The following is a 20,758-nucleotide window of genomic DNA, read 5'->3' as shown; positions in this document are numbered from 1 at the left end:
AGGAGGACGACCATACACAGCTTCAAAAGGGGTCATTTTGGTGGCCGAATGAGTTGATGTGTTATAACTAAATTCTGCCCAACGAAGCCAATCAGCCCATTTTTTGGTCGATCCCCTGCAAAATAACGAACGTACTGCTCGAGGGTTCGGTTGACTACTTCCGTTTGTCCATCTGTTTGGGGATGGTAACTCGAGCTTAAACATAAATCTGTTCCCTGCAGTTTAAATAGTGCTTGCCAAAATGAACTAATAAAGACTTTAGCACAGTCACTTACTATGGTGGAGGGAATGCCATGCAACTTGACAACATGTGAAATAAACTTCTTAGCGACCGTAGCTGCAGTAAATGGGTGTCGAATTAGCACAAAATGAGCATACTTCGATAAGCGGTCTACAACTACCATGATGACAATGAATCCGTTAGAAGACGACAACCCTTCTATAAAATCCATACTGATGTCTTCCCAAATTCGGGTCGGAATTGGCAGAGGTTGGAGCAAATCAGCGGGTCGGAAACTTTCTGTGTTGAACCGTTGACATATGTGACATTCTTGGATAAATTTTTTCACCCTTTCTTTGATCCCGGACCACCAAAAACTTTTCTTTATACGAGCTAGAGTCTTGTGGAATCCAAAATGCCCTCCTTGAGGAGATGCATGACAATGTTGCAAGACTTTAGGAATCAGAGATGAAGTTGGGCTCAATAAAATCATGTCCCCACGAAACCAAATCCCCTCTCGCTGCACCATGTGAGAACTAATTTTTGTAGGCAAACACCCCGATAAATTATGGTAGTAAGTATCCTGCTTAACCTCTTGCTGCAACTCTGCCCACCAGCCCGCAGTCTCATGAGAAATGGCTAAGAAGTGCATCTCAGCTTGCCTCGATAATGCATCCGCCCCTCTGTTAGTCACCCCTTTCTTATACTCAACCCGGAAGTCATACCCCATAAGTTTCGGTAGCCACCTGGCTTGGGCCGGAGTGGAAACGCGTTGCTCCAATAGGTATTTAAGGCTGATGTGGTCCATTTTGACCACAAAAGGCCGGCCCACCAAATACGGTCTCCACTTTCTAACCGCTTTGACTATTGCAAGCATTTCTTTTTCATAAGTGGACCATGCCAACATAGAACCTTTTAATGGAGCACTATAATATGCAATTGGCCGACCTTGCTGTGTAAGGATGCCCCAATATCCACTCCACTAGCATCACATTATGACAGTAAAAGTCTTAGACCAATCCGGTAACCCTAAGGTTGGAGTGGCCGTAAGAGACTGCTTGAGCTGCTGAAAAGCATTCTTAGTCACTGAATCACACTAAAAGGGTTGTTTTCCCACCAATTTATGAAGAGGGGCTGCCATAGTACCAAATTTTTTAATAAACTTCCGATAATACCCTGCGAGGCCTAAGAACCCACGTACCCCTTTAGTATTCTTTGGTGTCGGCCAATCTAACACAATCTAACACAGCTTGACTTTGGACTGGTCAACTGCCACCCCAGAAGACGAGATGACATGGCCCAAATAATTGACTTTGGGCACCCCAAAACAGCACTTAGTTATTTTGGCAGATAGCTTATCGTTAGCCAAAATCTCCAAAACAGTAGACAAATGTTGCAAGTGATCATCTAATGTCCTTGAATAAACCAATATATCATCGAAAATGGGTCCGTAATAGGTCATTCATTAAACTCTGGAAAGTTGCCGGCGCGTTCGTAAGCCTGAAAGGCATCGTCACAAACTCATAATGCCCCTCTTGAGTCCGAAAAGCTGTTTTGCAAATATCCTTATCATGCACTCGTATCTGATGGTATCCCGGCCGAAGATCCAATTTTGAATAAATGGTTGCCCCGTATAGTTCATCCAGTAGCTCGCCAATGGCCAGAATTGGATATTTGTCTTTGATGGTGATATCATTCAAGGCTCGATAATCGACACAAAAGCGCCAAGTCCCGTCGCTCTTTTTAACTAGCAACACTGGTGATGCGAATGGACTATGGCTCGGCCTGATTAAACCTTGTTGTAGCAGCTCCCTGACCTGTTTCTCAATTTCTGATTTTTGGTAATAAAGGCTGGTGGTAAGGTCGAGAGCTTACCGGTCGGGCATTAAGCACCAACGGTATAAGGTGATCTTGGAACCAAATCGGTGGAAGACCCTTGGGTTCCTGGAAAACTCTGTCGTATCTCTTTAGTAACTCTTGGATGGCCAAGCAAGGAACGTGTCCTGTTGGGTCAGTCACACCAAACGGCTCAATCTGTAATAGATACGCTAACCCCCGTAAGCCCATTAGTTCGTTGTCGGGCACTGCTTGTGGCCTTAAGTCCTTGTAGGATATGTTTTGCCCCTGCTAACATGAACCCAATAGTAAGTTCCTGATAATCAATTTCCACCGGGCCCAAAGTCTTCAGCCATTGCACACCCAAAACAACAGAGCAAGCAGCCACAGGTAAAACCCAAAAATCTGTCGAAGTTGTATACCCTTGTATAAGGAGTGAAAGGTCTTTAACACGGCCTGGGCATAGCACCTTTTCCCGATTTCCCACTATAACCTCAAAAGTGACCACACGATCAATAACTAGGCCAAATCGGTCAACTAACGCCTGGTCAATGAAGTTATGAGTACTACCTCCATCAACTAGAACCACTACATCTTTCTTAATTTTGTCGGGCAATCGTAACGTTTGAGGGTGAATAGTACCTGTAATCGCCTGGAAAGAGACTTTGGTTTGGGTTTCATTGTAATCGGTGGCTGGTAACTCGTTGGCCGGAGGTGTCTCTTCGTCTTCTCCAATATCCTGTATCATAAATAACCGAGGCTTGGTGCATCGATGGCCTGGCGAGTATTTTTCATCACAATAGTAACACAAGCCTTTCTCACGGCGTGCTTTAGCTTTAGTGTTGGAGATTCTACGGGTAGGTGTGGCGCTTGGTAAAGTCAAAGTGTTAGCTGGGCCTAGGCCCAGTATTCCGGCTGAATCGTTGGAAGTTGGTCGACCCACAGAAGAAGTGGTAAAGAACCGGGTGGGCTGGGACTGTTTCCTAGCAAGGCCCAATTTCTCTTCCGCCATTCTGGATAGCCCCATCGCATCTATGAGGGATTTAGGTTTCTTCATCTTAACTTCCAATCTGACGTCATCCTTGAGACCCACAATGTAACATGTCAGTAAAATTCTTCGGAAAGTCCATCCACCTAATGAGACAACTTCTCGAATGACTCCTGATATTGAGCTACCGTCGTATGTTTTAGTCGAGAAAATGCTTCCGCCGGATTTTCGTAATCCGTTGGCCCAAAACGTGCCAACAACGCCTGGGAAAACTCCGCCCAAGTCACTGGTCCTTTGAGTTTGGTGAACCAATGGTGCCATTGTAAGGCGATACCTTCGAGATGGATCGAAGCCAAGGTGACCTGTTCCTCCAGAGCAACATTCTGAAATTCAAAATATTGGGAGGCCTGGTACAACCAACCGGTGGGATCTCCGCTGCCGAATCGAGGGAACTGAAGCTTGTGGTATTGTTTGGCCGCATCACCCGAGAGGATGAGCTTGCGACTGGAACCGGGCGCACCGTTGTTCCGTGCCTGCTTGATGGTTTGGACTTCCTTCATTGACTGCTGGAACATGTCGTTCACGTTTGCGAATTGATCTTGTGTCTCCTGCTGGAACTGTTCGAGTGTTTTCTTGTTGTTACGGGTTTCCATTGGATCACGACTGCTCTAATACCACTAATGTGGTCCGATCAATCAGATTCAATAGCCAGAAAATAAGAAGGAAACAGAGAGAAATTAAGGGAGGAGATTTGGGACAATTTTCTGAATAATCCATTAACAATCCAAACAATTACATATATAGGAAACCACACTTAACCACCACTCACGTGGAGGAGATCATGGATCACTACTCCTTCATTTTAGGAACAACTCTTTGACACAAAAGCTTAACATAAACTAAACATAAATTGCAATAATGAAAATAACATAATAAAATTAGCATAAGGTCCCGTTGTCACACTGACTGACTTCGGTACACATCAATTAGATGTAGGAAAAATGGGAGTATTCCTTGATCTTTGACAGCAATGAATTCCACTTTGCCTCCATAATTTTCAAGTGGCTTGCCTCCTCAAATGACGATTGCCAAAATCTTTTTGTATGTAGATCAATTCAAAGTACTTGGTTGTTTTCCTAACCCCCTCTAACAATTGGGCTTCTGGTGAAAGTCGGGAATTTATTGGTGTTAATGAAGCCAATTTGATTACAAGACATTGGCACCAAGTCATAGATAAATGCTTGTAAACTTTAGAACAGTTGCAATTTAACAATTGGCCTAAATTAAAACCCTCAGTTTTATTTGTATGCCTACCTATGCATCACAAGCATCCGACTTTTTTTTTTTAACCATCCTTGATCCAAGTCATTTTAAGGAAAATCTTTCTTTTTTCTTGATGAAAGCAACCAATTTTGTTCAAATCAGATCGATTTGGAACATATAACCTAGTCCCTTTTTATAATGATGATTTATTCAATGAGGAATTTCATCTTTAAAAAGCGTTTTAAATTTATTATCTTGTCCTATTGCAAACCCAGAAGAAATTGACATACATACGTACCACTTGTGTATCTTTCTTTTAATTTATACTTTCATGAATCAATGATCACAATTCTAAAACAACAATATCTCAAAATAGCAAGGAAAAGATGTGTAATTTTGGTGCAGAACAGAGGAGTATTCCAAAGCTGAGTCATTAAACCTATTTCAAAGCAATGTATACATTCAATTCAACCAGGCAACAACTCTTATCGAGAAAAACCATTAATGAACAGGACATATGGGCGTGTATTAAATCCAGTATCTATTTTTTATGTATGTATTTCAGTGATCGGGAACAATGTAAGCATTGTCTAAAATTCTAATAATATATATTGCTGCTGTTATAGAAACAAATAAAGAATTTAGTTAGGGATTTGTGCTTACCTTATTCAAAGAGATTAATAAATTCCAACTTAGCATCATACTCTCTTGAACTTATAGCAATAAAGAATACACAGACCATGTGAGATGAAAGATTTCTTCCCTGATTCTTCTTCGACCAACCCACCCACCATAAACTTTTGATGGTGGAAAAACCATTATATAGTTTGCAGATTCAATATCCTGAAATAGTTCCTGATTTCCTGGTATTTCTATTGAAATTAAAATTAGGAACAAAATAGATGGCTAAGTGGTAGAAGTTTTAGTTGTTGTATCTTAAGTTTCTTACTTTGCCTACAGTTTGCCTTCAGACAACGGTTTGGTGCAATTATGGTGTCCGATCAACACGCCCCTACACTCTCTGACGGTATGTGATCATAATAATTTTTCACACTATTATAATTTTTATGTATACTAAAATGCTATTCTTAATAGGTTTGTTCTTTATCGGATGATGCCAACGGTTTCAACAACTTCAAAAACGTTCATATAACACCGATACAAATTAAAAAACCTCCCAATGCTTTTGACAACATTGTCGATAAACTCAACGTCCGCAAAAAAATCCCTGATTATCGGTGCATGGAATGGATGGAAGGTACTATTTAAAACTACCCTTACCTAACTAACCCGACCCAAAATGGTTTGGGTTATATAGGTCACTTTATTCTTGTTTCAGTTGGATTGCTCGGTTTACCAGAACCCAAATGTGTTATATGGTTTGGGTTGCTCGTTTGAATAATTAAAGAATTTGGTAATTATATAACCCATGGCTATGTTAGTTTTTAATTTTTGAGAATATAGATGTGTTTTGTGATATTTGATATCTATCATAAACTATGTCACAAAAGTGCCACTAATAGAAGCTCCATTTCGTTTTTGTAATTCCTTTACTTTTCCTTTTTACTACCAATTTGGAAGCATTGTCACTCTCAAGTTACTTTACTTTGAAAAAGTTATGCTCCTTGTGTTTTTATAAATCGCAAGTTTTAAAATAATGGCATCTCTTTTTAAAAACTACGTGGTTTCTGCATCTTGCATTATGCATGCATGATTGCTAAACATGGCTACTTTTATTGTAAAAACACTCGAATAACCTGACCTGAATAATGAATGCTTGCAGATAATCGAATTTCAGTGGGAATCGGGCGGGCAGTACATATCTTCAACACCGAACAAGAGATATTTTTTTTATCCTTTTGAACATTTTTAACCGAGAATTCTACCAAGTTTCCACCTCGGTGTTTCCTGCGAAGTTTGTCATGTTTATTGTTTGTCACTATTGGAACATCTAGATTGGAAAGTGGTGGGAATTATGATACGAAGTAGTGTTAGTCGTATGTTGTCTTAGGCCCACTAATGGGCTAAATAATTCCTGAAGTTGTTATTAGATGGGCTGGACAGCCAGCCTTAATAATTAGGTCAGTTTTAGATTACTTGAGGAAGTATGTTGTCTTAGGCCCACTAATGGGCTAAATAATTCCTGAAGTTGTTATTAGATGGGCTGGACAGTCAGCCTTAATAATTAGGTCAGTTTTAGATTACTTGAGGAACAAGTATTAAACCCTAATTATGTAGCTTATAAATACTCATCTCTTGTACAGGTTTTATTATCACTCAATAAAAGAAAAACCCTAGTTGCCCCCCGTGGATTAGTTCACACACATACCGTGTGTTGTCAGATACCACGTTAAATCTTCGTGTTCTTTATTTTCTGTTTGATTTCCAGATTTCAGTTTTTTTTTTTTGTGTGTGTGTTAATAATCAGACCCGAGTTCCTAACAAGTAGAAGGCCACTTCCAGCCATGCTTACCAATAAGATCTGTGACTTTTGTAGCAATAGAGAAACCATCTTGAGCTATCAAACTCTTAGATGTGAATGTGCCTGACGGGAATTTGCACTTCGTTGATCAAACCACGCTGATGTGTCTCGTGCGTCTGGTGTGTCTGATCAACGAGAGAGGTCCTAAGATCACACTAAGTGTATGATTTAATTCTTCTCAGAGTTAACCATTTTAGAAGTATCTTTTATGTTTAGCACACATCCATTTCCATAATATTCTAGGAAGCCTTGTAGAAGGCTTATGTTTACCTACTCCAGTTGAGAGCGTTGCTTCTTTTATTTCACCATCTTGTAATTCTCTAATCATGTAATCACAATTTGCTTCTTTTATTTTTTTCTTAAACAATGCACGTGGTCTTTGGATCAAATAAGTAACCCCTTTTTTCCCCTAAGGAACTCCTCATAATAAGTTGGGAAGCAGGTACTACTTCACCTTCATACAATATTCCATTCACGTCCGTGTCCCTGATTGTCGGTGCGGGTTCAATGTTTTCTCCCTTTGATGGCTTTATGAAAATAATCTATATTACCATCCCCCTCTTTTAGCCATTGCAATTTTGATTGTTGCTTTAATAGTTGTTTTATGGTTCTTGGAAAGCTTTAAGATACAAAGTATGCTCGTCTCTAAGTGTGAAATTAATAGGTCTGTATCAAGTGCACGCCATACTTCATCAAGTTGTATTCGAAGCTTAGACACCCTTAAATGAATGTTTCCATGCTATCAGCTTAATTCTCTCATCGACTTTTTTCATATCCTTTAATTAGTTGACAACTTGATACATCATTTAGCCATGTTTTCGACAATTCCAAGTTAATTTAACTTTATCCTGAAATATAGTTTTGTTACTAAGCACGTTCATAAATTGAATACTTTTTGTTTTATGTTCACACTCGTTGAACGCTTCAGGATAGCATGACTGTGGTTAGAGACTCTGTTTGGGTGAAATGAAGCATAATAAATAGCTAAATCAGAATGGAATTTGTCATTCGCGGTCTGCCATAACCCGGGCTTGAACTGGCATTTGGTCTTTTACTCCACGTAAAATGCATGTCTATCCCAACACTATTAGTCTTTACACATTCTTTGAAATTGGCTACATAATTAAGGCTTGAAAACTTTCTCTCTAAGTTAGACTTAAGCAGAACTGGGCCTAAGCAATTGAGGCCCCGCCGCTCAGCCTAATCAATTAAGGCCTGCTGCCATAATAATCAAAAAACTCTGTAGCCTTTTAAGTGGGCCGATGATAACACAATACGCCAACACAGTCTCCTTTTCTGGTAGTAATGTCTTATCTTTTGTGCAGTCTTTCTCCATCATCTTGACAGGTATATATATTTGTAGATAGCACGACTTCGTAAAACCATAGAGGTAGCCAAATTTTTGCTATTCGTTTTTCTTCGAGAGTTTTTACCCATGATTGCTTTTTAGTTGACTTAAGAATTATAAAAAATCAATGAAATTGAAATTCTAACAATTGTTAAAAATTTGATCATTGTTTGAGAGAAAAATCACCCATTCAACCCATTGAATTTCAAATGTTAATCATCTTACTCAACGATTTTTAACTATTTGTAGGTGCATGAACAATATTCACTCAAGAAACGAAATCTAATAGGAGGGAGCAAGCATATACCGGTGAGGAGGAGGGCCGGCGATATTTTGTATTATAAGGTGGTCTGTTGTATTCTTGTAGATTTAAGTGGTTATGTAAAATAGTAGATTGTTAAAAATAACTGAAAATATAATATGGTGTATGCAGGAAGTTAATCGTAACTCAACCCACGAGGGTCCGGTGCTTGATGTTTCATATAACTCGACGCGGTATGTAAAGTGTTCTTAGAGCTTTATAGATACGGTTATTTTAATGTTAATTTCGCTGTAACATTGATACACAGGAGGCTCCTTGCAAGCTCAAGCACCGATTGTGTTGTCAGGGTTTGGAATCTACCGACTGCACGACGTATTAGAGATTATAAAAACCATACGTCACAGGCAAGTTCTATACACTATATGTGTTTTAAGATGGTTTGAGCTATTAATTAGTTATGTTTTTAAACTTCTCCAGGTCAATGCAGTTGAGTGGAATCCTATCAACCACGATTTTTTTCTTAGTGGTTCAAACAAAGAAGTAATACTGGTGACTGTCTTCTCTATTCTCTTGTAAATTGAATGTTTTATTAATGCACTTTAAAATGCTTTGAATGGTTGCTGAAGAAGAAAAGAATCAAATATATGTGAAAGGGTTGATATTTATTATTATCACGTATATGCCTCTATATATACATAATTGTTAAGCTGAAAATAAGGAAATACTACTTACTTCCCTCAATTATAGGGATATACAAAGTATCTTATTGATATACATGATATACAAAATAATTATACTACGGAAACAAATGTTAGGATTTGCTACACTCCCCCTCAAGCTGGGCTGTAGATATCTGCCAGTCCTTGCTTGCGAGTTAAATCAATAAATCCAGCCTTCGGTAAACTCTTCGTGAAAATATTTGCCACTTGTTGTGTAGTCGGTAGGTAGACCAGACATACATTGTTGTTATCAATCTTTTCCTTGATAAAATGTCTATCTAACTCCACATGTTTAGTCCTATCATGATGAACAGAATTATAATCAATATTAATTGTTGACTTATTGTCACAATATTGTTTTATAGGACCATCAACTGAAAGCTTCAAATCATCCATGTTATTCTGATTTTGCACTACTATGTACAACTTGTTGTTTTATGCTTCTCCATGTTACAAGATTCCCCCAGACATAAGAGCAATACCCTGGCATGGATCGTCCATTGATAGCACTACCTGCCCAATCTGCATCAGTAAACACCTCAATGTTTTTACTTACTCCTTTCTTAAATAACAATCCCTTGCCTGGTGTCCTTTCAAGTATTTGAGTATTCTATGAACTGCATCTAAGTGTTTCTTTTTTGGAGAGTTCATAAATTGACTCATGATACTTACTGCAAATGCAATGTCAGACCTCGTGTGAGAGAGATAAATTAATCTACATACTAGTCGTTGATAGGATTCTTTTTCTACATTCTGATCATCTTCCTTCAATCCTAGCTTTAAGTTCCACTCCATTGGAGTATGAGACGGTTTACATCCTAACATGCCTGTCTCCTTTAGAAGATTTAAAATGTACTTTCTTTGAGAAACTGTACCAGATTTGCTTCTTGCAACTTCCATTCCCAGTAAGTATCAACCGTAGTGTTAACTTCATCATTCTTCATTCCATTCATACGTGTCTACACCTCCCGCGATTAGACATGCTGCCTTTCTGTGATTCCAACATTTTCATCTTTACCTCATTCGGATCAACATAGACACAGTCTCACAAACACACACATTTCGGGATACATTTACAATTACGTTCGTGACCGGAATTGTAACTATATCCTTTCATACGTGTGCCCGGTAACCCTTCTATGCATCACCTACTTATAATCTTTGAAGTAACCAACATCAACTTTATTTTCAAACTTCGAATCCATGTCCTTTAACTAGTAGACTCGACTACATTGACTACCAATCACTTCGTTCAACTTCATATACATCATTATTCATCATAAACATTTCATTCAGCTATCACTTTCCATTTATCTTCATCCATTTCCATACACTTAAAGCATCACCACCACTAAAGTTGTAACACGATATTTACTCTTGACAAATAGGGGTACAATCCATAAAAATCTCTCCCACTTTATTACTTTATACACCGGTCAACACAAGAATGGTCATACAAACACGCTCGCGTCGTGATACGATTGCAACTATGTTCCAGACCATAATTGTAATGATATCCTTTCACGCGCGCGTTCGTTCCAACATTTGTGTATCACTCTTTTCCATCAACTCCTTTCACGTGATTTTCAGCACCCATACTACATCTCATTTCCATTGCGGTCCTTGTCACTATGCTTGTGGGTAAGACAACGTTGTTGGAATACCATTTCACCTAATTTCCCTCTTCCGTTCACTTCAGCTACTTCGCACATAGGTTGCATCACACGTTAATTAATTTCAGTTAGGGAAATGGCACATTATGTTTGAGACCGTCTATCGTAGCAACAGATAGTTTAGCGACGGAGAAGCGAGAAACAGAAGAATAAAGGCTAAAAACATAATCACATAACAATAAACATTAATCACATAGCCTTAATCCTGCACTCTCACTCATCTTAACCCGTCCTAAAGCATTTCATCTCAATGGCTAAGCATACCTACTTAAGCCTACATTGTTCCTTATCGGTTTAAGTCCAATTCCTATAGCATACCTATAGTCCTTGGTTCACTTAAACCATTTCTCTGATACCAACTTGTAACACCCGTCGTTTAAAAATAAGGATTTCCAAAATCTTTAGCCTAACGGCGTTAAAAGAAGCGGAATTAACTTTAAAAGTCCAAACCAGTAAAATCTGTTTGGTTTATTCATTAAATGGTGTTACTAGCCATATCATCAAAATAAGTCTAAATGGAAATCCATCGGTTGCCCAACATTAAACAACCGAGTACATTATCAGTACAAGTCATTAATATTTAAACATAAAGCAAATGTCTAAAGCGAGCAACCACTATGGGTAAACTATAGCTAGCTTCAAGATCATCTACCCATGCCTCACATCTTCTCACATCTACCTGCTCACTATTGTTGGACCTGAGGGCACAACACATTTAAAAGAGCAAGTGTTAGCTAACGAATTAGCTAAGTAAGATAACACATAAGTTATAAAACGTTTGTCCATTTAAAACATTATATAAAAGTCATATTAAATCGTTAAGGCAGATATCCTCAAACATAATATCACACTTACATATCATATCATCAACATCATTCATATTAAGATGGGTCATCCTAAATGTGCCTAGTAATCTTTTGCATCATCACATATCACATTTGAACATCTTTATAATTGTGACAAAAGTCACGCATCTCATATAACATATGCATCTCGTTAAGTGTGACATAAGTCGCACCCGACTAGATGAACCACCATTCAGTAGTACATCAATGTCGTTAAGGAATGGCAAGCCAATCCAGGAGTAATCCGTATGTTCAATGACAATGGGGCTGGTAAGACCTCCCGTATTACTCTTCACGTTGTACCATGTTGCAAGGAGCCACCCAAGCAACCACATCAACGCACTTAACCGGGCTAGGGCAAGTACGGGTTAAGCTTAACACTTTCACGTTAAATTTACGAGCTCGATTTCACATCACATATAGTTTAGGTGTTTACACAACCTAAACAATCATCACATATACATCATTACGTTTGGGCCCTTAAACGTGCACGTGTCATGGCAACTTAATAAGTCTAGTGAACTAGATGAACAAGCCATGTAATCATGCACATTTCACATATCATATCATCACATCGCATACATTGTTACATCACGTACATCGTCATATATCATTGCATATCGTATATCATTACAACATTGCATAACATTTATCATCTTAGATCGTACATCATTTCATATCATATCATCTATTAAGCATACATAACATCTCATAGCAATACGTATCATTGGGGTAGCATTTCAGGCTTTTATATGCATCTACATAGCCCATATCACCTCCCGTATAATCCCTAATACCCATAAGCAAACAAGATACCATTTGGGATGTTATTATATGAAAACTATGTTTTTGTTGAACCCTCAGCGTGTCAAAGTAGTGTATCTTATCTCGTAGAAGCACACAACAAATGATAACGTAAGTTACCGAGCTTTGCAAGTATTCCCGACTACCTATAATCATTAAACGACATAATGAGCTATCAATTACCCACTATTTATGGTCATGACTCAAGCCTAGATACCTATAAATATCACCCATGACAAGACTTGATGCATCGGAGGTTCGTTTAATACTTTAGAGCTTACATAACTCGATGGAACATGGAAATCACTCACTAAATTAACCTTTCTGTAAACTTGACATCATCCTCAACTTTAAAAAGCATTACCATTAGAAAGTAGACTCTCTCACGATTCCGTGGATAGCTTATTTCTCAAAAACGGAGTTACGGTTCAAAAGTTATGATCGTTTAAAAATGTTAACAAAAATCAGTCCCTAATGGGAGTTACGAAAATATGTAACTGGAGTTACAGGCATAACGGGAGTTACTAAAATATGTAACTGGAGATACAGTGTTGGTGTATCACAAGTTACCCAGCTAACGGGAGTTACACAATCGTAACGGGAGTTACGACGACCAGACGTGAAAAACAACCATTTAACCCCCAATAACCTAATTAAACACATCCCAAACGACCCCAAACCTTATGAACGACTCTTGTACCTCAAAATTCATCATTTTAAGACCATAATGATGCAATGAAATCATTGATTAGTCCATACTTGATTTGCATCACACAATTAAATGTTTTAGGTTAACGAATCAACCAAAACACTAGTTAAAGACATCAATTGATCCTCTAATGACCTAGATCGGTTATGGATCTGATTATCTGATTAAAATGATATAAAGTCAATGTTATTATACCTTTACTACCTGTAGATTACAAAAAGGATGCAAAAGGCTTGATCAACACACCCGAAAACGTATGAAGTCGCACAAGAATTGATCAAGGAGAGGAGGGACGGCCTAGGGTATGAAGAATGTGTTTTTGGAACTGAATTATGACAGGTATTAGGGTCTAATTACCCTTAAACCTGCTGTACACACTTTTCTAAACTTACATTCAAGCCCCTTCACTTCACATCTTTACATCTAAGGCTTAAACAACCTAACGGGAATACTTACTAACACTTTAATCACAATTAATCATCTTAAACACATTAACACATGAATCATTAAGGCTTTAAAACCTGACACATAATGCACATTAATCACACATAGACATTAAATCTCTTAGAGACTTAACGGACACGTTGTGTGGACTTAACGACTCAAGTCAACCATTAATTAAAAGTTCGGGATGTTACAAGTGGTGTGTGGAATGGTTATATGCAAACTCAGCTTGTGGTAACACCACATCCCACTGTCGCGGGTTCTTCCCTACAAGACTCCTTAGTAGACGATTTGTAACTTCGATCACTTTGTAGGTGATGGGCGCTGCTGAAATGAAGACGGGACCCCAGCCTCTTCCAAAGTGTTCTCCAGAAATGACCAGCGAACTTAACACCCCTATCTGAGGTTAATGATTTAGGCACGCCATGCAACTTAACAATTTTAGCGAAGTATATACGGGCAATTTGGCTAACATCATATGTCTTTGCACATGGCATGAAATGCGCCATCTTGGAGAACATATCAACCACTACCATAATAGAGTCTTTCTGTCTCTGAGTGCCCGGGACTGGAAGAGGGGTGTACAACCCAACATTAGAGTGCTGCATTTTTGCTATATGACTATGCAAGAAACATCAGCACTCATTTTAGGCCAAGAAAATCGCTCTTGTACCAGTTTTCGGGAATCTATCCCTCCCAAAGTGGCCCACCAAACCTCTCTGATAGTTTTCTAAGATGATAGCATCCCGTAGTGAACACTTTGGCACGCATACAGATTGCCTTTGAACCATTGTTGTTAAAAGCGAGCGCCCAAGCCGCCTAGGTGCAAGGCGAGGGCGAGGCAAGGGGTTCCCGCCTGAAAACCTAGGCCCAGGCCCACTAAGAATTTAGGCAGCAGACTCCTCTTTTCTATAAAACCCTTTGGTTATCAAGAAGCATATTAATAGTTTATATATTGTTCCGAATATCAAAATCAAATCATCCATCAGAGTATATCAACATCAAATCATCCTTCATCAACATATTCTCCCTTCAACTTCAAGCAAGTTTTCTTCTTTTTTTCGTAAAATTACTTTTTTCTTTTTTCTTTCTCAAAAGATTTTTTCAACTGTTTTGGCTTACTGCATTATGTTATATTTAGAAGGAATTTGCTAATTTGAATGTCATTTGGTTTGGTTTTTACTTTGGTGTGCTTTTTTTTTTCGGGCGTGCGCATTTTTTGCGCTTCTCGCCTTCGCCTCGTTTAGGGTCTTTGTGCTTTGAGTTCGCCGTCGCTTTTGACAACTAGCTTTGAACAAAAACCCATCAATCAACGAATATCTTTCCACTGGTGTTGTGTGGCAACGGCCCCATAAGTCAGCAAAGTCAGGGTCGTCTGGGTACAGCCCCCGAAACACTTCAAACCCTTCAATACTGATTTGCAAGGATGTAAGAAGTGTTCGCCGTCAACTTAGGGCATCAGCTACGGTATTGGTGGTGCCTGCTGTGTGTCGAATGACAAATGAAAATTCTTGTAATCGTTTGACCCATTTGGCATGTCAACTGTTGAGTTTGTGTTGCCCATTGATAAATCGAAGAGCTTGGTGATCAGAATACAATATGAATTCTCCCGGCAATAGATAATAACGCCAATACTCCAAGCTTCGAATAATCGCATAAAATTATTTACCATATGTGTTGTACTTTTGCTTTGCTTCATTGAGTTTCTCACTGTAAAAGGCTATGGGGCGGTGTTCTTGGCTGAGAACGCCCCCAATTCCATACCCCGATGCATCACATTCTACTTGGAAGGCCAACTCAAAGTTTGGTAATGCAAATACGGGAGCTTGTGTAACTCGTCTTTTTAATTCCTCAAAGGCAGTAGTGGCAGAGGCGTCCAACTGAACTTGTTTCCTTTTAAACAATCGGTTATAAGTGCTACTATGGAACTGAAATTACGAATAAAACGTCTATAAAATGACGCCAACCCGTGGAAGCTTCGGACTTTCTGGATCGATGATGGTGTCGGCCATGAGGTGATGGCCTCTACTTTGGACTCATCCATCCGAATACATAAATAGCCCAAGAACAAAACCTCCTTTGACAAAAACTGACACTTTTTCCTATTGGCAAATAGCTTCTGATCTCTCAAAATAGTAAAAACTTCTCTAAGATCACGAAGGTGTTGGTATGTCATGACTAAAGACAAGGATATCATCAAAATAAACGAGAACACATCGTCCAATCAACGGCTTAAACAACTCATTCATCAATTTCATGAAGGTGCCCGGGGCTTTTGAAAGACCAAACGGCATTACCATCCATTCATACAACCCGTCACGTGTTTTAAAGGTAGTTTTCCATTCATCCCCCGGTCACATCCGAATCTGGTGATACCCGCTGCGTAGGTCAATCGTAGAAAACACCGATGCTCCATGTAATTGGTCAAGAAGATCGTCAAATCTCGGTATGGGAAATCTGTATTATATAGTAATTTTGTTAACAACCGTGCTATCAATACACATCCTGTGGGATCTCTACGATGATGATGACGAGATGCTTCTCCACGAAAAGCCATAGCTTTAGTGGTCTCTGATACCAACTGATGCAAATCCTTTCAACTAAAGGTGGAACACAAATTCTCCAGAAAGCTCAAAGCCTAGTTTTCTTTATTCAGGAAAAAGTAACTCTAGAAAATACCAAATGTTCCATCGTATAAGCACAATAGTTCCCTTGAAAATAGCTAACCATAAGCTAATAATCATGGACAAGGAACAAGACTCAAGTTCTAAAAGATAAGAACAATTAGTTAAACTAAAATAACAATCTAAAATAATTGAGTGGGCCTCCTGGACCGGGCCTTAGACCATGTTATCTGCATCAAATCCATGGAGGGTAACTCCTGGCAAAGCTGAGTTTGGGATTTATCTACCTTTTGTGAATTTTTCCTTACCTAAACTTGGAGATTAGGGATGTCTAAGGGACTTTTGTTTGTTAATTCACCAGTGCCCAGATTAAGAGGATTGGGAATGAGCTCCTATGCAATTGGTAAGGGGGCAGTGGAGTTGGAACTTGAGGACGGAGGCTGTAGAGATAGTTCTGGTTCATGAGACTCTGTTTCTATTAGATTCTCCCCCTGAAGTTGAGTCGAGAGAAAATATGATTGTGACTCTAGGAATGTGACATCTTTGGACACAAACATACGCTTTAGGGTCGGTGAAAAGCACTTGTACCCTTCTTGAGTAGGTGAATATCCCAAGAAAACACACTTGGTAGACCTTGGATCGAGTTTCAATTGAATATGGTTATGAAGGTGTACAAAAGCTGAACACCCAAAAACCTTTAGCGGTAAGGAGCAAGAGGGAAAATTGGGATATGAAGTTTGCAAAATAGATATAGGAGTTTTGAATTTTAGGACTCGAGATGGAATTCTATTGATAAGAAATGTTGCTTTTTTAGGACTCGAGATAGGTCCTGTTGATATTAACGTCAATTGAATTAATTAGCCAGGCCATGACAATTGAATTGTTTGATTCCCATGTTTGATACATGGGATCATCTGATTTCGGCTTCTTCTCTTCTCCCGTTATGTAGGCCATCTTACCTTTTCCCCGTATAACCATGAGGATTGATTGAGACCACCGGCGAAAATTCTTTTCATCCAGTTTGTGATTTGTGATTTGTAGTGAGAGTGAGTCTCCATAGGGTGAGATCTGCTTAACGGTTTTGGATGAAGAAGAATCATCATCTTTGCTTGTCATGATAGACTCAAATAGCAAAGATGTAAATGGAATCAAAGCTGATCTGACAGCATCTAAATCTTGAAGAAAGACCAGGCCTTATGGCTCTGACACCATGAAGAAGAAAATAACCAAATATATGTGTATGGGTTGATATTATTATCACGTATTATGCCTCCATATATACATTGTTCGTAAGCTGAAAATAAGGAAAATATCATCTTCTTCCCTCAATCATAGGGATATACAAAATATCCTATTGATATACATGATATACAAAATAGTTATATTATGGAAACACATATTATATTAGGATTTGCTATAGTTGCAAACAGTTCTGGCCTTCTTGCTTGAAAAAATTTGCAATATCCAATACTCTAGTTATCTAATTTAAAATTTTTCTAAGTGGTTATACTAATTGAAGGGTATGGATGTGTTGGGAACGTTCCCATGTTTTTCTTTTTTATTATTTTTATTTTATATAAAAACTTGCTTAATGAACTTTGCAGGATGATTCAAGGGATTATGAACCCCCTAAAAGGTGGGCTACCAAGTCTGAGGTTAAAACGGTAGCATGGAATCATAGCAATCAGTATCAATTCATGGTTAGTAACTTTCCTGTGATCGATTCATAACCTGTTTGAGATAAAACAATCAAAATGACCTATATGTAAATAAATTTAACTTAACCAATATTGGTTTTATACAGTATGTACTGTTGTATCAAAACTAATATTATCAAAGCTAATTAGTAGATCCAAAAGTCATCTTAAATCACAATTTCCATCAACATTCACTATGAAACCTTGAAAGTAATAGCATCAATAATGAATCCATCTTTTTTGGTTAATATAAACACATGAAGCATCTTACACTTTACATATCTTAACACAATTTATTTTTCTATAAGACCTAGAAAATGTATTCGAAACAAATTTTAACTCTGGTTACCATATGTATGTTTATATATTACGGAGTAATTGGTGCATGTACACTATTCTTATTAGCAAGACTAATGAGATCCAGTTAATTTTTAATATACTCAATATTCATAAATTGTTTATGTAAACAAGGTGGATAACAGATTAAATAAGAGATTATGATGAACCCTAATCTGGCTGATGGGGTGGTGGCTGTGGTGGCTGGAACCCTAATCTAGGTGACGGTTGTGTGATATGTGTGAAACCTTGCTCCTGATACCACTTGTTAAGAATAAAATAATACACCCACACAAAGGAGAAAATAAGAGGATGAAGGACAAGAGAGATTTAACTTGGTATCTCGCACTAAAGTGTGTGAACTAATCCACGGGCTACAACTAGAATATTTTATTTAAGCTTTCTGCCTCTAATCTGTAAATGACAAATATATATAATACATAAATTAGGGTTAATAACTTGATCCCCAAGTTACCAAGCAAACTTCCCTAAATTAAGGGGCCGTCTGCTTTGTCTTAAACGTGTTGCCTGACTTCTAACTGGGCTTCTACCACCAAGTCTTCATAAACCCCAACAAAGTAGAATACCAAATATAATGGAGCACTAGCAAACTAAACATAGGAGGATGGGGTAAGAGAGTTCTTTCATTGATGTAATTAGCATTGGCCACTATTTATAGGGCTCTTAGTAACATTGTATACATTAATGTGATATAAGTTAAGAAAATGGATAGTCACATAATTAATGAAAACTACATTTATAGCAGCTTATGATAATTGTGAGTTTTTATTGTCAGATTAATTGTGCTGATGGAACTGCTTTAGTGCAAGATATACGGAATGGACCCCATCTCGCTGTCGGTGATGGAGATATCTCTGCCGTTTCTTACCATCCCACAAAGAATGTAAGCCTTTCGCTTAAACCTTTAAATTCTTTTTTATATAACTATTAACAAAAAAAACTTTTTCCACTAAATTCTCTTTCCAGGTGTATGCTATGGGATCACGAACGGGAATGGTAATTGAATTTTTGGATATTTATTACACTAACCATCTGTTTGAGACCGTAGCATTATATATTGGATTAATGTTATGTTTTCATTTTTCAATGACAGGTAAAGGTGTGGGAAGCTAATTCGAGTAAGGAACTACAACAAGTGAATCATATGTTTCGGCGGTCCGGAAGAAATAAAAAAGTATGTGACATATTTCCAAAATAAGATATTCTTTATCCTCCTTCGTGTTCCAATCCTTTGAAAATTAGCATCCTCATAATCTCTTGCATAATATCCTTTTTTTCTTATTTTTAATATTTTTTGGGCTTCTTCAGGCAAGGGAAAATATATGCATATCCTGTTTGTCATTTTCCCCTGATGGAGAAAATTTGGCATACGGCACTACCAACGGAACCTTTGGCCTCATCAAAGTGCAATCCTAAGTAAACTTACTTTTGATTAAATGCTTCTTTGTTTTTTTGTGTCCTAAGTAAACTTTACTTTTGATTAATTGCTATCAATGTCGGCTAGTTTATGAATGATTTTTGGTTTAGTTGTTAGTTGTTAGTTGTTACTATGTAAACAAATGTTATAGTGTTGTGTTGTAATCAACCGAATGTTAAGGATGAATGATTAGCTCTCTTATGTCTTAACCTTTTCCAAGCCTCTGTGACAGTTTTTCTTTCGTCCTGTCTAAATGCCCTAACATACCATTTATAAAAAAAATGACTACTGAGCTTCATATAGTGAACGAGGCAAATCCAAAGGCTTGCTCCATCCTTGTAGACTTTTTATATCTGAATGTTAGTAGCTTTAAACCAACCGTAGCCATCATGACATCGACAAGCTGATCTCGATACCTCATACGCTAAAAAGCTTCACATTGATTTTGTTTATTACGAAGTAAACAACCACTTTTTGCACCAGTTTAGAAACAATTCTAATCGATTTCTTCTTTGAATATGGTAGAACCCCGTTGATTATGAAATCCCAAGTTGAGAAATTGAGTTGAAGTTTAGCTTTACTCTAAATAGCGAACCAAACCTGTTGAGAAGAGTTGCATTTAGAAAACTGAGAAAATTACACTTTTAGTACCTTAAATTGGCAGCTTTTGCACTATTAGCCTCCAACTCAAAAAATTGCAGTTTTCATACCTAAAGTTTTGTGTTTTTTTCAGTTTTGGTACCACGTATATACGGCGTTAATTTTTTCCGTTAACACCCTCACGTGACAAACACCTGAGGGGTATATTAGTCTTTTGACCTCCTCTTTTTGAGAAAATTACACTTTTGATACCTCAAATTGTCAATTTTTTCACTTTTGGTACCTCAAGTAGACAACATATTTTTATTATACTCTCCAATTTTCATATCACACATTAGCATCTATCAAACAACACACACTCAAAAATCAACACACATTGCGATCATCCATATATCCATGTATACCTATATGGCTATATCTCTATACCATACCAAATCCAATACATAAACATGCGTAAATAAATTCAAATC

At 37.9% G+C, this 20,758-nt stretch overlaps 2 protein-coding genes across 2 annotated transcripts; both read left to right on the top strand.

Annotated features, from left to right (window-relative positions):
• Positions 1 to 3,385: 3,385 nt before the first annotated feature.
• LOC122601498 lies at positions 3,386 to 6,170 on the top strand. Its single transcript, XM_043774253.1, has 4 exons — positions 3,386 to 3,573; positions 5,268 to 5,334; positions 5,403 to 5,565; positions 6,091 to 6,170. Exons 1-4 carry the CDS (start codon positions 3,386 to 3,388, stop codon positions 6,168 to 6,170), a joined length of 498 nt encoding a protein of 165 aa, XP_043630188.1.
• Positions 6,171 to 7,723: 1,553 nt separating this feature from the next.
• LOC122601497 (transcription initiation factor TFIID subunit 5-like) lies at positions 7,724 to 19,897 on the top strand. The gene is made up of 10 exons (XM_043774252.1): positions 7,724 to 7,750; positions 8,387 to 8,485; positions 8,571 to 8,632; positions 8,707 to 8,803; positions 8,877 to 8,948; positions 17,822 to 17,917; positions 19,047 to 19,154; positions 19,238 to 19,267; positions 19,365 to 19,445; positions 19,580 to 19,897. Exons 1-10 carry the CDS (start codon positions 7,724 to 7,726, stop codon positions 19,685 to 19,687), a joined length of 780 nt encoding a protein of 259 aa, XP_043630187.1. The 3' UTR covers positions 19,688 to 19,897.
• Positions 19,898 to 20,758: the final 861 nt, after the last annotated feature.

The sequence above is a fragment of the Erigeron canadensis genome, chromosome 5 (genome assembly GCF_010389155.1).
Source record: "Erigeron canadensis isolate Cc75 chromosome 5, C_canadensis_v1, whole genome shotgun sequence".
In the NCBI taxonomy this organism is placed as follows: Eukaryota; Viridiplantae; Streptophyta; class Magnoliopsida; order Asterales; family Asteraceae; genus Erigeron; species Erigeron canadensis.
This window is presented reverse-complemented; position numbering and strand designations above follow the sequence as displayed.

Bases quoted from the DNA above. Each gene is read 5' to 3' on its own strand.
- LOC122601498 (XM_043774253.1), top strand. From the start codon at position 3,386: ATGGATCGAAGCCAAGGTGACCTGTTCCTCCAGAGCAACATTCTGAAA. The intron at 3,574-5,267 runs GTGCCTGCTTGA...CTTTGCCTACAG, and splicing joins ACCGGGCGCACCGTTGTTCC to TTTGCCTTCAGACAACGGTT. The intron at 5,335-5,402 runs GTATGTGATCAT...TATTCTTAATAG, and splicing joins CGCCCCTACACTCTCTGACG to GTTTGTTCTTTATCGGATGA.
- LOC122601497 (XM_043774252.1), top strand. From the start codon at position 7,724: ATGACTGTGGTTAGAGACTCTGTTTGG. The intron at 17,918-19,046 runs GTTAGTAACTTT...TTTTATTGTCAG, and splicing joins GCAATCAGTATCAATTCATG to ATTAATTGTGCTGATGGAAC. The intron at 19,155-19,237 runs GTAAGCCTTTCG...TTCTCTTTCCAG, and splicing joins CTTACCATCCCACAAAGAAT to GTGTATGCTATGGGATCACG.